Genomic DNA, 20,142 nt, shown 5'->3' on the forward strand with positions numbered 1-20,142 from the left:
TGAGTACTTAATGCGATTTGAGATACTAATGGGTTAATGTGGTAATGTAATTTGGAGTAAAAAGATCTGTAATGTTTGGTGGCTAGTTTGTCAATAACTGATTCGATTTTTAAGCAGGAATGTATTGTTTTATTTAATTTAATACGAACCAGGGCGCGGAGGTTATTTTAAGGAGAGTAATCGATTGAAATGCTTGTATGATGAGAATTTGGGATGGTTTAGTTAGCACAGCCCCAAATTTGGATGGCATATGTCTATATTGGTTGCAAAAGGGATTGTACAGAATAAGTTTGATGTGAATTGGGAATTTTGTTTTCAAGATTGGACAAAGTAGATGTAATCTGCTGTTGAGGGTTTTTCTTTTTGCTTTAAGGTGGGGGCCTCAAGTTAGTCTTATATCAAGTGTAATGCCAAGATATTTAACATTAGGATATGATGAAATTTGAGTACCCTGAAAGTGAATAGGTGGAGGGTCTGTTCTTTTTAAAATTAATGGTACATAAACAGATTTGCCTAGATTTATTTTTATCCACCATTTAGTTGCCCAGTTGTCAATAAGTCTAAGTGGATTTGTAGAAGGTCGGATGTTTTGTCAAGCTCGTCACTAGCACAGAGTATTGCGGTGTTGTCTGCGTAAGTGGTCATGGTGGTGTTTGTTGTGAAATTTTGTTTTAGCACTTTATTGATCTTTATGGACACACATTACCAGTTAATTATTTGGACATAAGTTATGATTCATCACTTATTATAACCGCAAGTGCTGATAAGACAATCAGAATTTGGGGCTTAGATTATGGTGACTGTCATAGGCGTATAATTACAGAGTCTACATTGACCAGTATTAAATTTATTCCCAAGACCCATCAATTTTTCACTACCGATAAGAATGAAAACATTAAGACTTGATACTTCAAGTAAATAAAAAGAAACTAATTGTAATTTGTTTTTTGTTGTTACTATGTCAAACATTTTATTTGATTTAGGGTCACAGAGGGGAATTCCAAAATATGTCTGTAAGTGGAAATGTTTATTATATTGTGAGTTGTGACCAAGACAATATGATACGGTTATATGAAAAAACCAAAGAGCCTCTTATATTAGATGATGAACGGGAAGAAGAAAGAACACAAGAAGATGAATAATAATATATCGGTGAGTGGCAATAGATTTTTGATAGCGAGTTATGTGGGCAAGAAAATAACGGTTATATCAAAAAACAGAAGAGCCTCTTGTACTAAATGATGCGGTGGAAAAAGAAGAAAAACTAGCCACAAGTGAAGAAACCAATGTATATAGAGGGCCATTTGTTATTGCATTGGGATGCATTGGGTCAGCTAAATTGGCATCAGGTGGGTGGTCTTCTTTCGGACGTTTAGCAACAAAAAAATAATCTCTGTATCCAGAACACCAGAACACGTAAGATCTTTTTTTTTTATTATATATTTATCCTATATTCAACGTAAATAATTTATTGAGAAATTAATTTACTTGAATCATAAATGTAATAACTAAAATATAGTGTGACATACCGCCACATAAATTGCCATGGCTAGATGAAGAAAACAAACCATTTAGTCCCCATCATCAACAAAGAGTTGTTTATAATGCCGGTCGATTTTTGGAATGCCAAATCAAACGAAATATTCAATAATATCATAAATGAATTGGTTTTAAAAGCCGAGTAATTTAATTTTACATATTATTATCTTAATTTTAATTTCCATGTTTAAATTCTGTTACTAAATGTTATCTTTTTATATTTATTTAAACTGACCGACGGGTTTGAGGCAACCGTGATACCGAGACAGATAATTAAAAAATTCGCAATACATAAAAAAATTATTTTTTCGTTAAATACTGAAGAAAATGACAATTTTTTTTGGACTCTGGAAACCCAAATCAACCAGACTTTATCATTGGGGCATGGTTCGTCGATTTGGGTATTTCCCTAAATCCGAAATGCCAAATTATTATTGATTTTTTTTTTTATTGGTTCGATTCTAACGGACCGACAATAAGCAAAACATTCATCGTATAATAATATATAATCCGGCAAACATAATGTAAGTTAGTTTTTCATCGAATTATTTTTAATTATACATTTATGAACTACTATATATAACAAAAAGTTATTTGGTATTAATTTTCACTTATTTATAAGTTAAGTTAAGTTAAGTTTTATTTACTGAAGGTCCGCGCCGAATAGCAACACTACGGGAAAGTAGCTACGCGGAAAATTCCACGGTCTTCGCTTGTAAACACGACCATTGTACCGGTAGGAGCGTCATCATACATTGCAGATCGAGAATGTTTTATACGTGATCGTAAATTATGTCAGTCGGTGAGTTTCAATAATAAAATATTTTAAAAATTATGTTATAAAGGTAATAAGTTATTAATAAATAAATAAAAATGTTATACTATAATTTAAATAGTGCAAATGGCTACGAAATATGCGACCGTAGAACAAACCAAAGCGGCACGGCATCATACTACTCGCGGCAGCAACCAGACTGGGGACGACCCATCATGTGTCATTTGTGTAGGAAATTTAAAGATACACGGCGGGACTGCCACCTAAACAAATGGTATGTATCTGGACGAATAATTTAAATTTATTATTTATATTACATTAAAAACTTCAAAACGTATATTTTATGGATCACTTCGCATTTGTTTATGCCAAACAAATTATTCATTATTAATTATCCTAGTTTACACTTAGTCGGCTATTGTCTCCGCTACATATTTGTAAACTATTTATTATTTTTAATAATAACAAAATGTAAAATGCTTATGTTAATATAAAATTAATTTACAGTTCACTCGTAACAAAATTACATTGCTGAAGTAGAGTATTACATAAGCATATAACTTAAACTTTACATAAGAAATCTAGGAAAAATTAACCCAGGAAGAATAAATACCCATGGAAAAAATACCCGATAAAAAATATCCGACGAAATAATAACCGATAAAAAAACTCCGAAGAAATAATGGCCGAAAACAAAATAATCATGGTATTAGTATTTAATATTTAGTATTCAAAAATCACAACACAAATAATAACTTACTTTACTTGTAGTCGTAGCGAACGAAAACATGTTTGTTATTTTGTGACATTATTGGGCCTCAGTGTTTAATATTTTCTGGTGTTTTTCCCTATTTTTTTTTACGCCACCTTTAAACTTTCTTTTTTTATTGTCATTATGCATAATTAACTTGCAGGCACGCCTTCAAGGCTTCAATAATATAATTAGAATATCAAACAAATTAATTTAAATTTTAAAGACTCGTTCAAAATATTGTTATTGTGAATTAAAATTTTTTTATCTAATGATGTGAGAACTCAATAAATAATATTCAAATAAATAAAGAAAGATTTAAATATATTTATATAAATATATATTTTTTAGTTGAAATAAATTAGTTTAAAAATCATAAGAGACAACTATAGTGTAGAATACATATATTAATTAACTAAAAATTTCCCTGGGGTATTTTTCTATGTAGTATTTTTTCCTTGGGTATTTTTACCGATGACCATCAAAAAGAGACATATTTTATTACACGTAGTCATGTAGGTACATTGGTATTATTATTATTACAATTTAAAAATTGTCGTCCGGAACGGAAAATATTATAATACAATTATACATATATTGTGACAAAAAAAGCAAATCAATACAAAGTAAAATATATTAAAATAGTAAAATAATATGATTGAAATATTTAGTTTTTTTACAGAATGTTTTACAATTTATTTAGAAAACGCCAAAAAAACAAAAATAATACAGTAAAAATAATAAACAATAATTAATGTATTTTAGTGTTAAGTTGATTTATTTTTTAGATTAGTGGTTTGATGCCAGTTTAAATCTATTAATTTTTTTATTTAAATAATCGTCAAAAATTGCTGCTATATTTTTTTTTATTTATACGTAATAATTGACTAATTACTTAACTAACTACAAAATAAATGTTCATTTTTTGATGAACCTGAAATTTGACTAATAACTGATAACTGATGGTATAAAATAAAAATAATAAGTGTAATAATAATAAAAAATGAATGATTAAAAAATAATTAAAATAATTAAAAATGTGTCCAAGAAGAAAATCCTCAGATATTAATTTATTTTGTTTTTTTTTTCAGAAATGAAAGAAAAACACCAATTATTTATCAATTATTAATTATTTTATTTATTAAATTTACAACCATTTTTACAATTACATGGTTCGGCAAAAAAACCTCCCGTATTAAGAGATAGCGTAGTGTGAGTTGTGGTGGTGGTACAACAGTGGAGAAGGTATCGATGCATTATAGTAGTATACGTGCCATTTTTAGAGTATATGTAATGGCAAGGAATAAAAAAAAAAAAATGGAATAAAAACCAACAAAGAATAAATTAAATAAAATGTAATTTAAAAAAAAAAATTGAATTTAAATTTTTTAACGCGATCACCCTATGATTACGTTCTTTTGGGATATTTAAATGCAGTGTACGATCATCGCCCTGTATCCTTGCAAGCACTTAACGAACCAATCACCAGGCATGGCAGCCATTATACCAAAAATGACACGAAGAGTTATAGACAACTATCGAGAAAGGCTTCGTGAATGTATTAACAATTGAAAACACCACTTACTACCATTACAAACTAAATAATTAAAAATGGCATAATATTTATTAGTAAAAAATAAAAGAATTTTTTTTAATTCTTTGTTTATTTGCAACTACTTCTTGAAATATTGGAGGTTTTTTCGCCGGACTTTGTATTTTTATTAAATTATTACAAACATTTTAAAATACATTTTTTAATATATTTATACTCTTTTAAGGGGTAGTATTTGTTATCTCTCTCTAACCCACGTGCAACATGGCATACTTTACGTTCAAAAAAATGACTATAACCATATTAATTTCTCAAATTAGAGTGAAATGACCTATTATAAAATTTAAAGTTAAGAACATTATCTAGGGCATCTCATAAGCGTTTTATTATATTTTTATTTTAAAGAGAGTTATGAGTATTTTAAAATTGTAAATTGTTTATACATCTTAAAATCTTCCTTTTATCATATTTTTAAATGATTATTTAGAAAGTATGAAAATAACATACATTTTTATGAGACATGCATAAAAAATATGTAGGCATACTATTTATTATATATTTATTAATTGTATTATACCAATAGTTTTATGATATAAATATCACCTATATTATTATGTAAAACATTTATGATTGTAACTATGCATATTGAGTTTAATTATTATTTAATTTATTACACAGAAACTTATTCATGTTACTGATAAATTTACATGTTGCTTATTTATGAGACTTCTATTTTAATTTTTTGTATTACATTTAATGTTAATAATTTATATTAATTGTTCTAAAAAACAAAAATGTGTTTTAAAATTAAACCTTGTAAAACGTACATTATGATTGTATACAATTTTATTTTGATGAATTTCATTAAACTGAACAAATATATAGCAATAAAATAAAAGGTATTTTAATACATTCAAACATTTTGTATTATTTATATTTGTATAATACAACTATTTTTATGATTATAGAAATCTAATGTTTTAATTTTAATTTAATAAATGTATACCATGGTATAATAACCTAGTTTTGGAACAACAAACTCTTTTTCTGGAGCCTCTCCGAAAACTAAAAATTTCGAATCTACGTTGGTTGCCCTTTGGATTAAAAATGGTTTGAAAAACAAATTTTTCGGTGTTTATTTAAAAAAATTCATCCGAATACATAGTACAGCATAATGACCGTTAAAATCGTATTAATTTATCATATATGAATTTTATTTTATGATTTTTTTTGTAGCCCAAATCACTTAATAGCTGCTTTTATAATGCTTTTAAAAAAAATTCCGGGACGCTCCGAGCGCCCTGAAATGATGATATTCACTAGTAAATGTCTATATTTTTTTAATCTGTTAAAATTAAATTTAGGATGTGTATGTCGTCATTCACCTACTGCCGCATACGACATTAATATGAAAACAGATTTGTGCGTTTTAATACAATGAAACTTATTTAAACTATTTAACTGCCACGCATATTTTAACATTTAATTCTTAAAACCAATAAAACCATAGTTTAGAAATCTAAGAACTTACAAGCAACGGTTTTCTCACAAGATTAAATTACTAATTTCTGTATTACTTAATGTTTTATTTAATACCTATATAAATAGAATATATTAGAGAAAAAATATAAATAGAGAAAATATTATCTTAAATGCAGCTCTGGTAGTCTGATCGACTGAAACGACTGTGAATTACTATAGGTACCTGTTGTACTTATCGTATTGCGTACACGAAATTTCTTAAAATAAATATGAAAACGCTATATATATATTATATATATGCGTGTAAATTATTTATTGTAAGACTCAACCAATCTGCCTTGTTAGTGTATTGTTGTTTTTTCGAGGATTGGTTAGACGTTAGACAATTTTAGACATGTCGTTCATCTTATTCATTTTTTTTATAACTGCGATTATTTATTATTTAAATGCGCCACTGGTCTTAAAATCGCATACAAATAATAGAAAACTAAAGCCTTTAGTCTAAAGGCAACAATGTAACATGAACAATAGTCTGTATTCCATATGGAGTGAGCTGGTCAGACTGGTCAGAGTATATTATACGATTTAAGTAATAAAATGTGTGACGATGTTGTTCTCCTAATTTTTAAGTCAATACTGAATTATACCATACTAGAACTTAGAAGTACATATATATAAAAATATTACAATTGTTTAATCGTTACTGTATCTAAAGTAGAAAAATAAATATTTAAAGGGATTTTCGATTATAAAAATAAATAATTATCTATAAATGTAGTTGTTCTTTAAATGTTTTACTTTTTAATTTCCTTAAACTATAACCTATTTCATGCATTGGCAAATGCAAGGGATAATTTTTATTTTTTACTTTTGCATTTAATTCTTTTCGTGAGTTGTGCAAAGTTTAAGTCGACATGTGTGTGTGTGTGTGTGTGTGTATTACAAGTGCTAATATTAATTTACGCATCTACAGTCACATTTAAAAATATCTCAAAATATTAATAGTTTCAAAATTAATTCTACGCCGAAATAAAAATTAACAATAAACGTCAAAAATTGAAAATACAACCTTGTTTTTAAATTTTGTTTTGAGGTTTATTATATTATACATGTCTTTGATACCATGAAGCCATCTCTTTTTATTATTGTCATTACATCTAGGGAAACCAGCAGTATCTAAGATTATTATTTTTTTTTTTTTTTGGCTAACATTTTTCATATTGTTATATATATCATATAATTTTGTAAGCACAATATTTAGGCTTTAATGTTAGGCCTTACAAATATCTGTCAAGCACTCCCTTGAATCCGTCACTGGTATAAACCAAAGATTTGATTTTTTTACTAAACTTGTATAATGAATTATAATGACCGTGATGGCAGATTGCAAAACATAAACTATACGTTTTTTCATCAATTTTTAAACTAATACTAGTGATAATTACAATTTAAAAAATTACGTTAAATAAAATATAATATATTTAAGATTAGATTATTTATCTAATTTAAATTTTAATCAATATCTAATTTAGATATAAATTGAGTTACAGAGAACACGTTAAACAGTGAAGCACACCTACGGGCAAAAACATAATGAAGCGATATTGTTATTGACGTAATGAAACAAATAATGACATAAATAATAATAAATACGTAAAGTCGTGAAATAGCAATATGTAATGAAATGTGTTGTAATTTTCTACCATCTAAGCCACCAAGGTCTTGTACATAAATACATAAATGAAATGGAGTAATGGAACTAGTCGGCATGGCAACGCGAGAGGCGGCCGCTGTGATTCCAGACTTTATTATAATTTCTCATTAAAAAGTTTATACGTTTCCTTTTATAACTTAATTGCTAATAGTATGATTTCGATGATTTTTCCAAAAGATCATCTACACAATTTTTCTATTTTTTTTTTCAATTTATTAGGTATTAATTATTGATTCAGTAGATAATTAGTTAGGCCCGGCTAAAAAAACACCAACATTTACACTGTTTAAAGAATGGGAAATTCCTGCATCAAGATAAATATATATATAAATATACACCGTTGTACCACACTGCCACCGTTATTATTTTTTTTACTTAACTTTGTACTCGCGCCAAGACCGTGGATAAGACACCAAACCTGGATAAGGCACTAAACATATAAACAAATTATAGAATAACATCATTATATTTTTGATCAAACACTGACAAAGTGACAACCAAAGGATATCGTTGCATTTTAAATACCTATTATGCACATTTGTTTACATTTTTACTGAAACTTTTTCATATCACAGATTATGTTTTTATTATTCAGATCTTGAGATTGCGCCATGTATTCGTTGAAATTAATCTTTTTATCATTGTGTCATGTTTTCATTTTATATCGGTCCACCATTTGTTGACGTATTGAACTTTAAATTAACAAGTTATAGTGTATAAATATGTAATACTTAATATTTAAATTATTGAGGATTGAGATAAATTATACAATACCGAAAGTTTGTATTTTTAAAGATGTTTAGATCATTTATTATGTTTTTGTCTTCTTTTTCTATATAATCAAATACTTGAGCCCAATTTACTTTTTCGGATCTATAATGGCTGTTATTTATGTGATTAATAAATTTTTCTTTTTCAATTTTAATGTTTAGCATTGATAATTTTTGAAGCTGTTTAGATATTATGTTTGAATCTTCCAATTCGGTGTTTCTTTTTAAACCAGCATCGAATGTCTATAAGTATAAGTGTCATATAACGATTTAATTTGTAGTTAAAAATTGAAAGTAGTTACATTTTCGTCTGTAGCTAATAATTTATTTATAATGTCCCTATACTTTTTATCGGCTTCGGATCTGATTATTAAAATCTCTTCAGATTTATTATTATTTCTATTCATAATTTTATAATAATAATCATCAATTTGTTTTTGAGTGATATTCTTTTTTTCCATCATGGCCTTGACCATATATTGACTTTCTCTTTGTAAATATTCGTCTTTCATTTTACCCAAACGTGTTTGTGGCCCTCTCCGATTTATATACCAACTAAAATCATTGATATGGATATGAGTAGGTATTTATGTCTTATATTTGATGCACTCATAAAATAACAGTTATTAATTTACTTGAACGTTTCGTTACAAATTGCTTTTTTTACTTGATCTTGTGAAAACATTGGTTGGATGTGTTCGCTTTCAATCACATGCAATTTTTCAAAAGATTGAATCGACTTGTAATCATGTTCGTCCACATCATTTTCTCCCGATACTCCGAACTCAGATTTATACTTTTCATTCCAAGCATCCAACTCTCTTAACCAATCACACTCTTCTTGGAATAAACTTCCGACTTCCTCGATTTCGTTTGATTTTAATATTGTCGCGCGTATGGTCATTATCATTACCGTCCCGGCGGAATCCGAGAAACAAATTATCCTGTTTTTTTTATAGTTCACCATATCGTTTACACCTTTAGCATACATGACACTATCTGTGCCTATATAATTATATGGTGGAGGCGGGCACGACAATGCTACAGAAAGTATATTAAAATTAATTTTATTTATAACGACGATCAACGTTAGTAGGTTATTTATTTATTACATGCATTATATTTTTTAGTATATTCTGAGAACTTAATTTATTACTTACATGCTATTAGCCCATCTTTAAGGAATATATCCGCCGTATAGTACGGTTGATGAGTGTGCACTAAAAAATTCCAAAATTGTATAACGCCACTGTTGTTGAAGGACACACGAAATTTCGTGGGATGAGTAGTAGACCATAAAACACTGTTTGTAAAATCATCGAAACGTTTCCACCAAATTGGACCATTCTATAAGGTAAACTTTTAGTTTTAAATCATTTCCATAGATTAAATAAATCGATAACTCAAAACATATACATTTACTTACAGTAAAAGAATAACAGCTTTAGAACATATTATGTAATTAAATTTTAAATGTGAAAAAAAATGTATAATAGAAAGAAGATAAATATTTGTAATGTAATATTAACTGAAGACCTCGGGACAAAAACGATGAGTACGAGACATGTCCATATTTTGGCCTAAATCACCTTTACATGTCATAAAATAGAAAAAAACCTGTACCGATTGTTGATTACTATTGTAATTGTTGTAGTTCATATTAATTGTTATTTAAAAATTGTTATATAATGTTAAGTTTCTCTAAACTTACATTGTATTTTAAACTCCAAACTGACACTACTTTCCCGCCACATACCAAATGAATATCCGGAAAAAAGTAATTTCTTTTGATGCAGTTGATTGGACCGTCATGTATTTGTTTCCACCATATATGTTTGCACTCTGTAAATTATAAATTCATTTCATGAAAAAAAAAAATATTAATTTAATTTGAAGTTGTAATACATGCCTTCTACGTTTCCATCTCGTGGATATGTATCATATCCTTCCCAAGTGACAACTCCGATTTGGCCCATGATAGTACCAACGACTAAAATATGGTTTGGATCGCTGGGTTCTTCCGGTACTATATAACAAGATAACACAGTGCATAAAAAAGTTATATTTAGTTATCGACCATTTACGTACGTTTTATAATACATACTAAACATTCAAAACTAGGTATTATGTACAGAAAATATTTTTCACATAGACATAATATTAAAACATTTAAAATAATACATTTTAATTATAATTAACTTGTCAGGTGGCACCGCTAGGAATTTTCTTAATCTAATTCTAAACGTCATTAGCATATTGTTATCATACTTACTTATTGTACCATGTTTATTGTATGTGTAAATTGTAAATATATTGATTTAAAATTAAAAAAAAATTATAATTAATGATTATGAGGTGTTATTATTATGTTTATGTATGATTTTACAAGTGGACCACATATTATTATAGTTCCATCATAATTTTTGATTCTGAATGAAGTGAGGAATGTGTTTACCATTATAAAAATATAAAAAAATATATTAAAAAAAAAAAAAATATATATATAAAAAAAAATAAAAAAAATAAAAAAAAATAAAAAAAATATTATATAATATATATAATATATATATATATATTATAAAAAAAATATATATATATTTAAAAAAAAAAAAAATATTTTTTCGTATTCTGTTGACGAATACTTACCGTATTCGAATTGCCGTTTGCCGATCGTCAAGGGTTGATCAGAGGTGTATTTATACTGCATTAAGGGTATCTCAAAGGACAACGCTGTTATAGGGCTGTGCGTGGTGCTATTCATTAGGTCTTCTGCAGGTTCTCTGATAATTATCTAAAAATATATTCATAGACTACATAATACAGAACACACGTATAAATAATACTTAGATTATTGAGTCATAGGTATCCATTACCCAAGTATCATAAATCAAAGCAGTGGCGTGCTCAGCTTTTTTGAAAACCTCCTGCACTTTCATACATTTATTTTTGAAATGTCACAGACTCTAAATTTTTTTTTCATGTAGATAATATATTATATATATATAAATATATTATTACAAGACAATCCAAGGGGAGGGGGATATGACACCCTGATCCCCCCCGTGAGCAAGCCACTGTATCAGAGTACTTGTAGATACATTTAGTATATGCCAAACGTATGTGCGGTTGGTGACTCCGCATCGCTACCGGAAAATTATAAAACCTGACATTTTTCATGCGCATTTCAAATGTAAATGATTAAATGAATTAATTTTTTGTTGACTCCACGTGAGTGAATACTACCTTGTGGAATTGAAAAAATGTGGTAAAACGGTTAATAAAGATATTTGTTTTCAAATATCCCGCCAACAGCTGCTTGTATTGGAAACTAGTGTTGTGCAATATCGCCTCGAAGTAGACGAAGTGACCAACCGCACATACGTTTGCCCGGTACTCTAGGTATTCATCTGTGCAAGACTATTTTACATCAATTGATCGCTGGAAACTTCAAAATTACAAACGAACAACATTGTTTTTTTATATAATACACTACGCGTTGTTCAATGAACGAGTTGTATGTCTATGTGGATAAGACTAAATATAAACGATAAAGGAAATGTCAATAATAAAAAAAAAAGTACCAAAATTATACAAATACTATAGCGAAATGCCGGGAAAACACGCGAGAGTGGTGATTTGTCTATTCAAAACATCGAAGTATAGTAGTACGGTGATTGTCGTAAATCGACTGTATAATAATAATTAATAAAGATAATAATAGATTAGAATTTGATAGAAATTGATTATTAGCAATTGGCGTATACACAATAACATAGGTAGATATTGGTTATTGGTTAGTATATACCTAATGTCGTATGTCTTTCGTGAGTATCGTTTTCGTTTTGTATGTTTTACACATGTGGACTAGTGGATTATTAACTGATAACGAAATTATGAATTATAAATACCCATATTTCAAATAGTAACGAAATCGAAAATTGTGTAGACCGATGAGTCTCAAAGACAGTCGAAGAAAAGCTTTAAATATTTTTATAATATCATAACAATAAGCAATCTGTCGAAATCGTAGTACATTAATATTCGAAGCAGTAGGCAAATAAGAAGATATCGTTAGTAAACAACCGAAAAATTTAAAATTAATAACCAAACATTTTTTACAGGTAAATCATTATCTTTTTAAATTTTTGTGATACAAATTATTTATTTTATATTTAAGTAGGTAGGTACTATAACGTGTTTTTTTATCATAATTCTTAATATTTTTAAATTTATCATGTTCTTTATCGTAAATTTTTAGAATACAATTATATTAAATACTATAATATAATTTATTAATAATTGTATTTTATTATATCTCGAAGTTTTGACTGTTTTGAATATCATATTTTTGTATACATCATATTGTAGCAAAACTTATTAGATCGAGTATATTAAATTCTTACCGAATACGATGGTTTTAGTTGGTTGTTGTGAATGCTTAATGGTGATATATTAGATGACAAAGATTTTGGATACCCGAAACGACGATTCGTTGAATTTTTTTTATAGGTTTGCATTGACTTCGGTTGCAAGTCCCAAAGTTTTATAGTCCCATCCAAAGAAGCTGAAATAAATTGATTTGAAAATTTACCTTGTTCCGTCGATATAAGTTTGCCCAATGAAGTTATCTAAAATAAAACAAACGTTTAACTATATTTATAAATATATTTATAACAGTCAGAACACGGTAGTATTATCATGTGTTATAAAATTAGAATATAATAATTATAAAGGTGATTTGTATACATATTTTTATTTACAATCGACGCGTATATTGTAATACAATAAGTACATTTTATCAGAGAAAATATCCATTGATATTACTATATATATACCTATAGTATATATGTATAATATATACATATACGTATACATATTAAATATTTGAGTTAAAGTAATATTTGTTAGCTTTTTAATTTTTTTTAAATATATTTTTGTGTATATGAATGATATTTATAGATTAAAAGGTCTTTGAATCATTATCTTTTCCGTTGACGGGTTGTATTGATTAAGTTCAAAGAGGATAGATTTGATATGAGAGGATTTGAATAATTATTTAGATTTTAAATTTAGATGCATGATCAGATATGGTAATTATGGAGGATTAGATTACTGACATACCATGAAATATTAATGATTGTTCTAAGTTTTAGAACCTAAGAAATATCGAATGGAAAGATTGTATATTTTTTATATTTGAATTTTTAAATACAAAATTTATTTTTAGATACTTTTAAAAATTGCATTCTGTTCATAAGATACCAAAGAGAAGATGAATTGAATAATATTAATATATTCTTTTGCAGTGATAATTTGGATTATAATAAAGTACATAATTGATGGTCGATAATTTAAAAATTTAACTTTGATTTTAATGAGAATAAAATATTATTATTTTTAATTAAATAGGTACCAAAAATGTTATTATGTACATCATATCTCAAATATTTATTTTGAATAGCTAAATAAGTAATATAAATTAAACAACTTCATTTTTGGACATTTTATTTTATTTTAGTTAAAACCGTATGCAACTATATCTTTTAAAAAGTTCAAAGTAAATCTTTTATTATAAATAAATTTAAAGCATTTGGTATATAAATAAAAAAATAAAAGTTTAATATTTACACTCGCGAATTAAAATGTGATATATCTTAAAAAATTAATCGTGTTATTTGTGTTGAATAAATTTACCATATTTTTTTTTTTTGTCGAATCTTTTTATATTTATCAACAGTGTGGATTCAATAGTTTTTCAAATGTTTTTATTACATACGATTTTGAACATAAGCTGAGGTTGATAACATTTTAATATGTAAAGAAAAATGTTGATCTGATATCTATTTTTCAGCTATGCCAGGTACTTTTTAAATTTTTCTCCACAAACACTGAATGAAATTAAAAAAACATCCATAATATTTGATATTTGGGAATACGTTTTTAAAAGTGATTAAACTGCTATGTTTGAAATCTATCATAATAGTCTCTGAATTAAAAGTGGGATTAATTTCTTTTATTTTTAAAAGCAGCAATGTATAAATATTAATATCTCGTGTTTTATTCGGTAGTAATGTATATACAATGGGAATTATAACATCGTTATTTATTAACACATGCATTGTATATATGGTATATATACAATATATATACATATATATATATTGTATATATTGTATATTGTATATATTGGTCATTACTGAGTAGACATACATTTTTCCAGATAATTGTCAGAAAAAATGAAAAACCAAAAATGCAAGTATCGTTAATCATATACTGTGTAGTAGAACAACATTAGTGCATATTGTGCAAATAATTAATAATCATAAATTTTCGTAAATAATTTTTTTTATACAAGAAATTTAAATAAACATCAGCTTAATTATTTATAATTTTTATTATTAAACAAAAGTGCCTAATTTCATTTAATATAATAAGACAGGAACAGGATTTTAATTTTTAGTTATTATTTAAAAATTTTAATATAGATTTCTGTTATGGATTAATCAGAATTTAGTATTCTACCTTTTTTTTTGTACGTTCTTTTACGTAAATCCTAGTGTCTCCCGTATTGTTAATTTGATACGATTTTAAATTCACGACCGTTTAAATAATAACTTATTGTGCTAATGACATTTTCCCACTAAACTACAACGAATTCCTTATTCCGATTTTCTGCAGTACCATTTCGTACATTACTTACGCCACACTTGTATACACATTGAAATATTCACTAACTTTGTTCATAGGATGAATCCATTGAATCGCAGTGACTGTTGTCTCGTGAGATTCTATGACGGCGCTTAAGGCTGCCGGTCTGATTCTAGTTTTAAAATTTACGTCTAACGACCATTTCATGTGCATATACTATTATTTAAAAAATAAATAAATAAAATACGATTATTCTATACTATTTTGTTATTTGTACTTCAATAACGAGTAGTTGATATATTTTTTTATTTTTTTTATAATTCTTACCAGATGTTTTTTATGTTGTTTTTCCTTTTCAGACATGCTCAAGTTTAAATCCGTTGCCTCTAATTTTCCTTCGATGTCCCATATGCAAATTTGTCCATTTGTCAACCCTCCTATGACGGTGTTTCCGTTTCTAGGGTTAAATTCAACACATCGTACTTCTTCGGGGCTTTCCAATCTCAACTACAAATTGATTTGAAAAAAGTTGATAAACGTCAACACAATAAGTGCAAAATAAAAATATTAATTTATCAATACTAAAATATAGTTAAGTACCTTTGGGAATACATTATCACTAATTGACCAAATGATGACTGCGTTATTCTGTTCCTCTATTAATGGTGTACTTTCTCGTTTGATCATAGATTCTTGATCATTTTGTAACAATGCATATTCTTTGTTCAGTTTAGTTTTATTTTTTTTATTAAATTTAGATTTTTTACATATATCCCCAGCTTCGAACATATCCTTGGTTAATTTTTTTATATTTTTTTTAGTTTCCTCATTTCTATATGTTTAAATAAAACAATAAATAATCGCAATATATATTTGTAAATTTATGATTAAAAAAAACAATAACAAAAGAAATACATTTTTTGTTTGTCAGTTTCAGACATCAAGAGCTCAAACAATTTTTCTTCTTTAGCTTCTCGGTTATATTTCTTATTGAATCTCCTAATTAAATTATTTTATTAATAAAATATTAGTACAAATATATTTTTATTACCTATGTAAATCTCTAACAACGTTCCTCAGTTTGTTATTATATAACCATTCATCGTCTCTGCCCCAAATATTATAAAAGCTTTCAGTATCGTAATCATCGTGATACACTTCATCAATTTCACTTAGATCGTTAATAGGCGTTATTTTCTCATTGCTTACTGAGTTATCAGTATGATTGCTTGGTACGCCTTCCTCATTACTATGATCTTCTCCGGCGAACTCATTGAATGCGGAAAGTTGATCATTAGAATTGTAAATTAACGAATTGCGCGAATATTTATCAATGTCATCTGGAGGTTCTTTGTTCATATTTTCTTCTTCGGCTAGTTGAAGAATTCTCATTTTCTTTGGATTATATATTATCCAACTTTAATAATTTTGATTATTTTCTATCTAAACTTAATATTAATATACCTGTACAAATTCTTTATTTAAAAAAGACATAAGTTTTTCGTTGTCAATATTATCCAAAAGTTTAACATTTGGTTGTTTATTCCAATCATCTTGGTCATCGTCGTCTTCATTGTATGATATAATTAAATCTTTGCTTTTTAATTTGACATCTGACACAGTAATTTTTTTGTCTTTTTTTTCTAAGCTTACAGGTTTTAACAATTCATTGCTATTAGCCATGTAAGAAACTGCGAAAACACCTACAAATATAATGCATTCTACTTTCATCATTTACACAAATCAATTAGTATTAGTATATAGTCATAATTTTACCAGGTATTGTAGGATGCCAAGTATGACAAGAAACGTATTTTTTTTGGGGTATCTCATTCTGGTATCCAGGATGAATTTTTATGAGCTCGTCAATATGATTGACTTCAATTTTACTTTTTTGTTTCATCAGCTTATAATCGTCACGGTATATATCGTACAATTCGTTGTATTGTAACTGAGTAATTACACTGATAAAGACATTATACTATTCTCAATACCATATATATTATAAATGTACAACTATAATAGTTAAATAGCTAGTTTAAGCTAGTTTAAAGTTATTACAGGTGTACACTTTACAGTATACCACTATACCATAAGCTAAAATATGTACCTATACTTGGTTTTGGTATGTATGAATTGCCGTATATGACGTATTGATAATAATATTAATAATTAATAGGAAACACATTATGTGTTTTATATTAATCGTAGTGAAACTTCTTTACAGAGGGTACAAAAATAAAAAGGCGACGGTCGGCATTACGGTCGGTCGTCCGGGTCGGGCCGTCACGGGCAGCCGTAACGAACCGCGAACGACTATGATACCGGAAAAGTTGTTATATTATTAAAAATATTGATTATTATTATTATTAACTTTAAGTTTGGTTGATAGACTGTTACCTTGTCAACCAAATCGGATTAATGTGTTATTAAAATGCAACTGCTTGTTTATGTAATAGTAATTTATTTACACCGATAATCTATTATATTAACTATGACTGAAAGAAGTTTCACTTCATCCGCGCGTTCTTGTTACACAAACAATTTTTTTTCTACTTGAGTATAACCTCATTATACAATAGTTACAAATATTTACTCAGGAGTATTTTTTAGTAAAAAATCGTCCAGCATTTTCTCTGATTTAATTTTAGGCTGTGGTTGATCAATTAGTTCTTTTTCAATGATCGACTGAATGCATTTATTATCTTTTAATTTTGGTATTGTTTGCATTTCCCTATTGACTGTTTTTCTTTTAGCCTAAAAATGAACAAACATTTTATATTTAAAATTTAATGTACTATTCTGATAATAAAGATTTGCATAAATACTTGTATATTTGACTCCATTATTAACATATCACTCATTTCAAATATTTCTTTTGGTTGTGGTTGTAATTTAACATATTGGTTTCTCATGGATTTTGAATTTGAATTTTCAAATTCTGCTTTAGCTCGAATTCTTCTTTTTGGAACTGCCCATTTATATTTTATCTATAAATTAATTATTAATTGTATTAAATAATACAATTTGAACATATTAATATTGTATTCGTGATGACATACACGGCGCACGCCACATATTAGGTATTTTAATGTCTCTAACCTACAGAGATAAATCGTACATAAGAACATTGCATTTCCTGGGGAAGTTAATAAGATAACGCATAGGTACCTTTTCATGCGTTAAAACTGTTTTTATATCTTCAATATCTTGTTCACTGCCTTTGGAATCCCAATAACCTATTTTACGATACATGGACCTCTCAACTTGTTGTTCAAGTTCTTTTTGTGCTTGTGTTTGTGCTTCTTCGACATATTGTTTAGCTTTATCCGTGGTGCATAAAAAAAATTCTTCGTCTGTATTACTTGATGATTTATATCCAATTAAAACATCATCGGTTGTAAGGGCCTGATGAAATTAATAACCGAGATAATCATATTAATTTATAAAAAAAAGTATCATTATTGTTTAGCGTGGATTGGAAAAACATCGTCAATTTATTTTTACTTCGATTTGTGTTCGAAATTCCCAAAAACACGAGTTGGTTTTTTGTATCTGTAAATTTTCAATAATTTTTTTACGAGATATTTTTTTCCACGGGTTATTTATAAAAACGTGTTTGTCTACGGCACATTGAAAATGATCATGTAAATATTTTGGTATGAACACAGTTTTTACATTTTCTTTGAGAAATTCTATTATTGGATCTAAAAGATTAAAAATATATTCAATTGTTTTATGGTACCATCATTTTAAATTTATCAGTTAAATTTAAAACAAATAATAATTACCTTTTTTCAAAATAACTCTTGGTGGTTCAATATCCATTTTGAGCATATTTTCCTAAAAAATAACTCATTTGAACAAAAATATACTAAGTATAGCTCGTTTATGCATAAATTAATAAACAAGAGATATATTTTTGTAATCTTTTAATATACTCTATACTTACTTATGGTTTTCATATTATCCTATACACAGTGTACTTGGGATTTCAAATTTAAAAATTAAAAATTAAAATTTGCCTGTTCAGCATTTTACTACATTGTTGTTTAAATTGAAAGAATATATTCATTATTTAAATAACTAAAATTCTTTGTCAAAAAAAAAAATTATAATAAAATATTTAAGCGCATAACATACCACACAAATATTTCCTTATGAACATCAATCAAAAATGTTATTAAGGTAATTTATTTTTGGATTTGCAATAAAGTTTTTTTTAATATAGTCTTATTTTTTTAATGCTTATTTTTTGTGAATATTAAATTGTATTTTGTTTTTGTTAGTCAATTCATTTTTAATTTTTTATAAGTATTCAAGTTTGAATATCTATTTATTTGATGACAATTTGAATAAACCACTTTAACAAAGTTTCTATTGTATGCAAACCAGCAGTCATAATGGCTATATAAAATTAATTTGTGTCCTAAAACTATTATTTACCACAGTTTCGTTTTCCATTGAACCCTCGTCATTAATGTTCATCGACGAATTTTCTGACATCTGGTACGACATTTTGGTTTAAATTGTTCTACAAAAAATTAAATATATCCGTTGTGGATACAACGGTTATGACATGTAGGTGTGACAGAGTATTAATATACAAGTGTATTGTGTAACTCGCTATTAGTTAAATTACGTACGATAACAATTACGTACAAAGAACAAAATAATTGAATAAGTAGTATATAAAAATAAACGGTTAATCACAAAAAATGTTACTATGGTTACAACTGTGGAATAAAGTCAATATTCTTAAAAACAAGCAGGTACGAGTTGTATTAGAGAAATTTAATGGTATTTTCTTAGTTTTAATTTGTCAATAATCCTTTTTCTGATATATTTAAAACAATAAGTATTTGGTGATATAATTACTATTACATACTTGATTTGTCAAGGGGAACGAGT

General features: G+C 27.1%; 1 protein-coding gene and 1 long non-coding RNA gene across 2 annotated transcripts; one reads left to right on the top strand and one right to left on the bottom strand.

Moving 5' to 3' along the window:
* Positions 1–388: 388 nt before the first annotated feature.
* LOC113558702 lies at positions 389–1,408 on the top strand. Its single transcript, XR_003405685.1, has 3 exons — positions 389–914; positions 984–1,152; positions 1,221–1,408. It is a non-coding gene; the product is annotated as an uncharacterized LOC113558702 (long non-coding RNA).
* A 6,780-nt stretch (positions 1,409–8,188) lies between these two features.
* Positions 8,189–19,749, bottom strand: LOC113557887. The gene is given in 21 exon segments (XM_026963428.1): positions 8,189–8,243; positions 8,588–8,803; positions 8,851–9,138; positions 9,219–9,624; positions 9,744–9,930; positions 10,295–10,425; positions 10,493–10,609; positions 11,230–11,374; positions 12,987–13,211; positions 15,319–15,447; positions 15,559–15,738; positions 15,832–16,063; positions 16,147–16,230; positions 16,283–16,626; positions 16,696–16,934; positions 17,008–17,195; positions 17,828–17,988; positions 18,403–18,639; positions 18,859–18,938; positions 19,023–19,074; positions 19,678–19,749. Coding segments are annotated over 21 exon segments (3,768 nt in total).
* Positions 19,750–20,142: the final 393 nt, after the last annotated feature.

The sequence above is a fragment of the Rhopalosiphum maidis genome, chromosome 3 (genome assembly GCF_003676215.2).
Source record: "Rhopalosiphum maidis isolate BTI-1 chromosome 3, ASM367621v3, whole genome shotgun sequence".
Classification (NCBI taxonomy): domain Eukaryota; kingdom Metazoa; phylum Arthropoda; class Insecta; order Hemiptera; family Aphididae; genus Rhopalosiphum; species Rhopalosiphum maidis.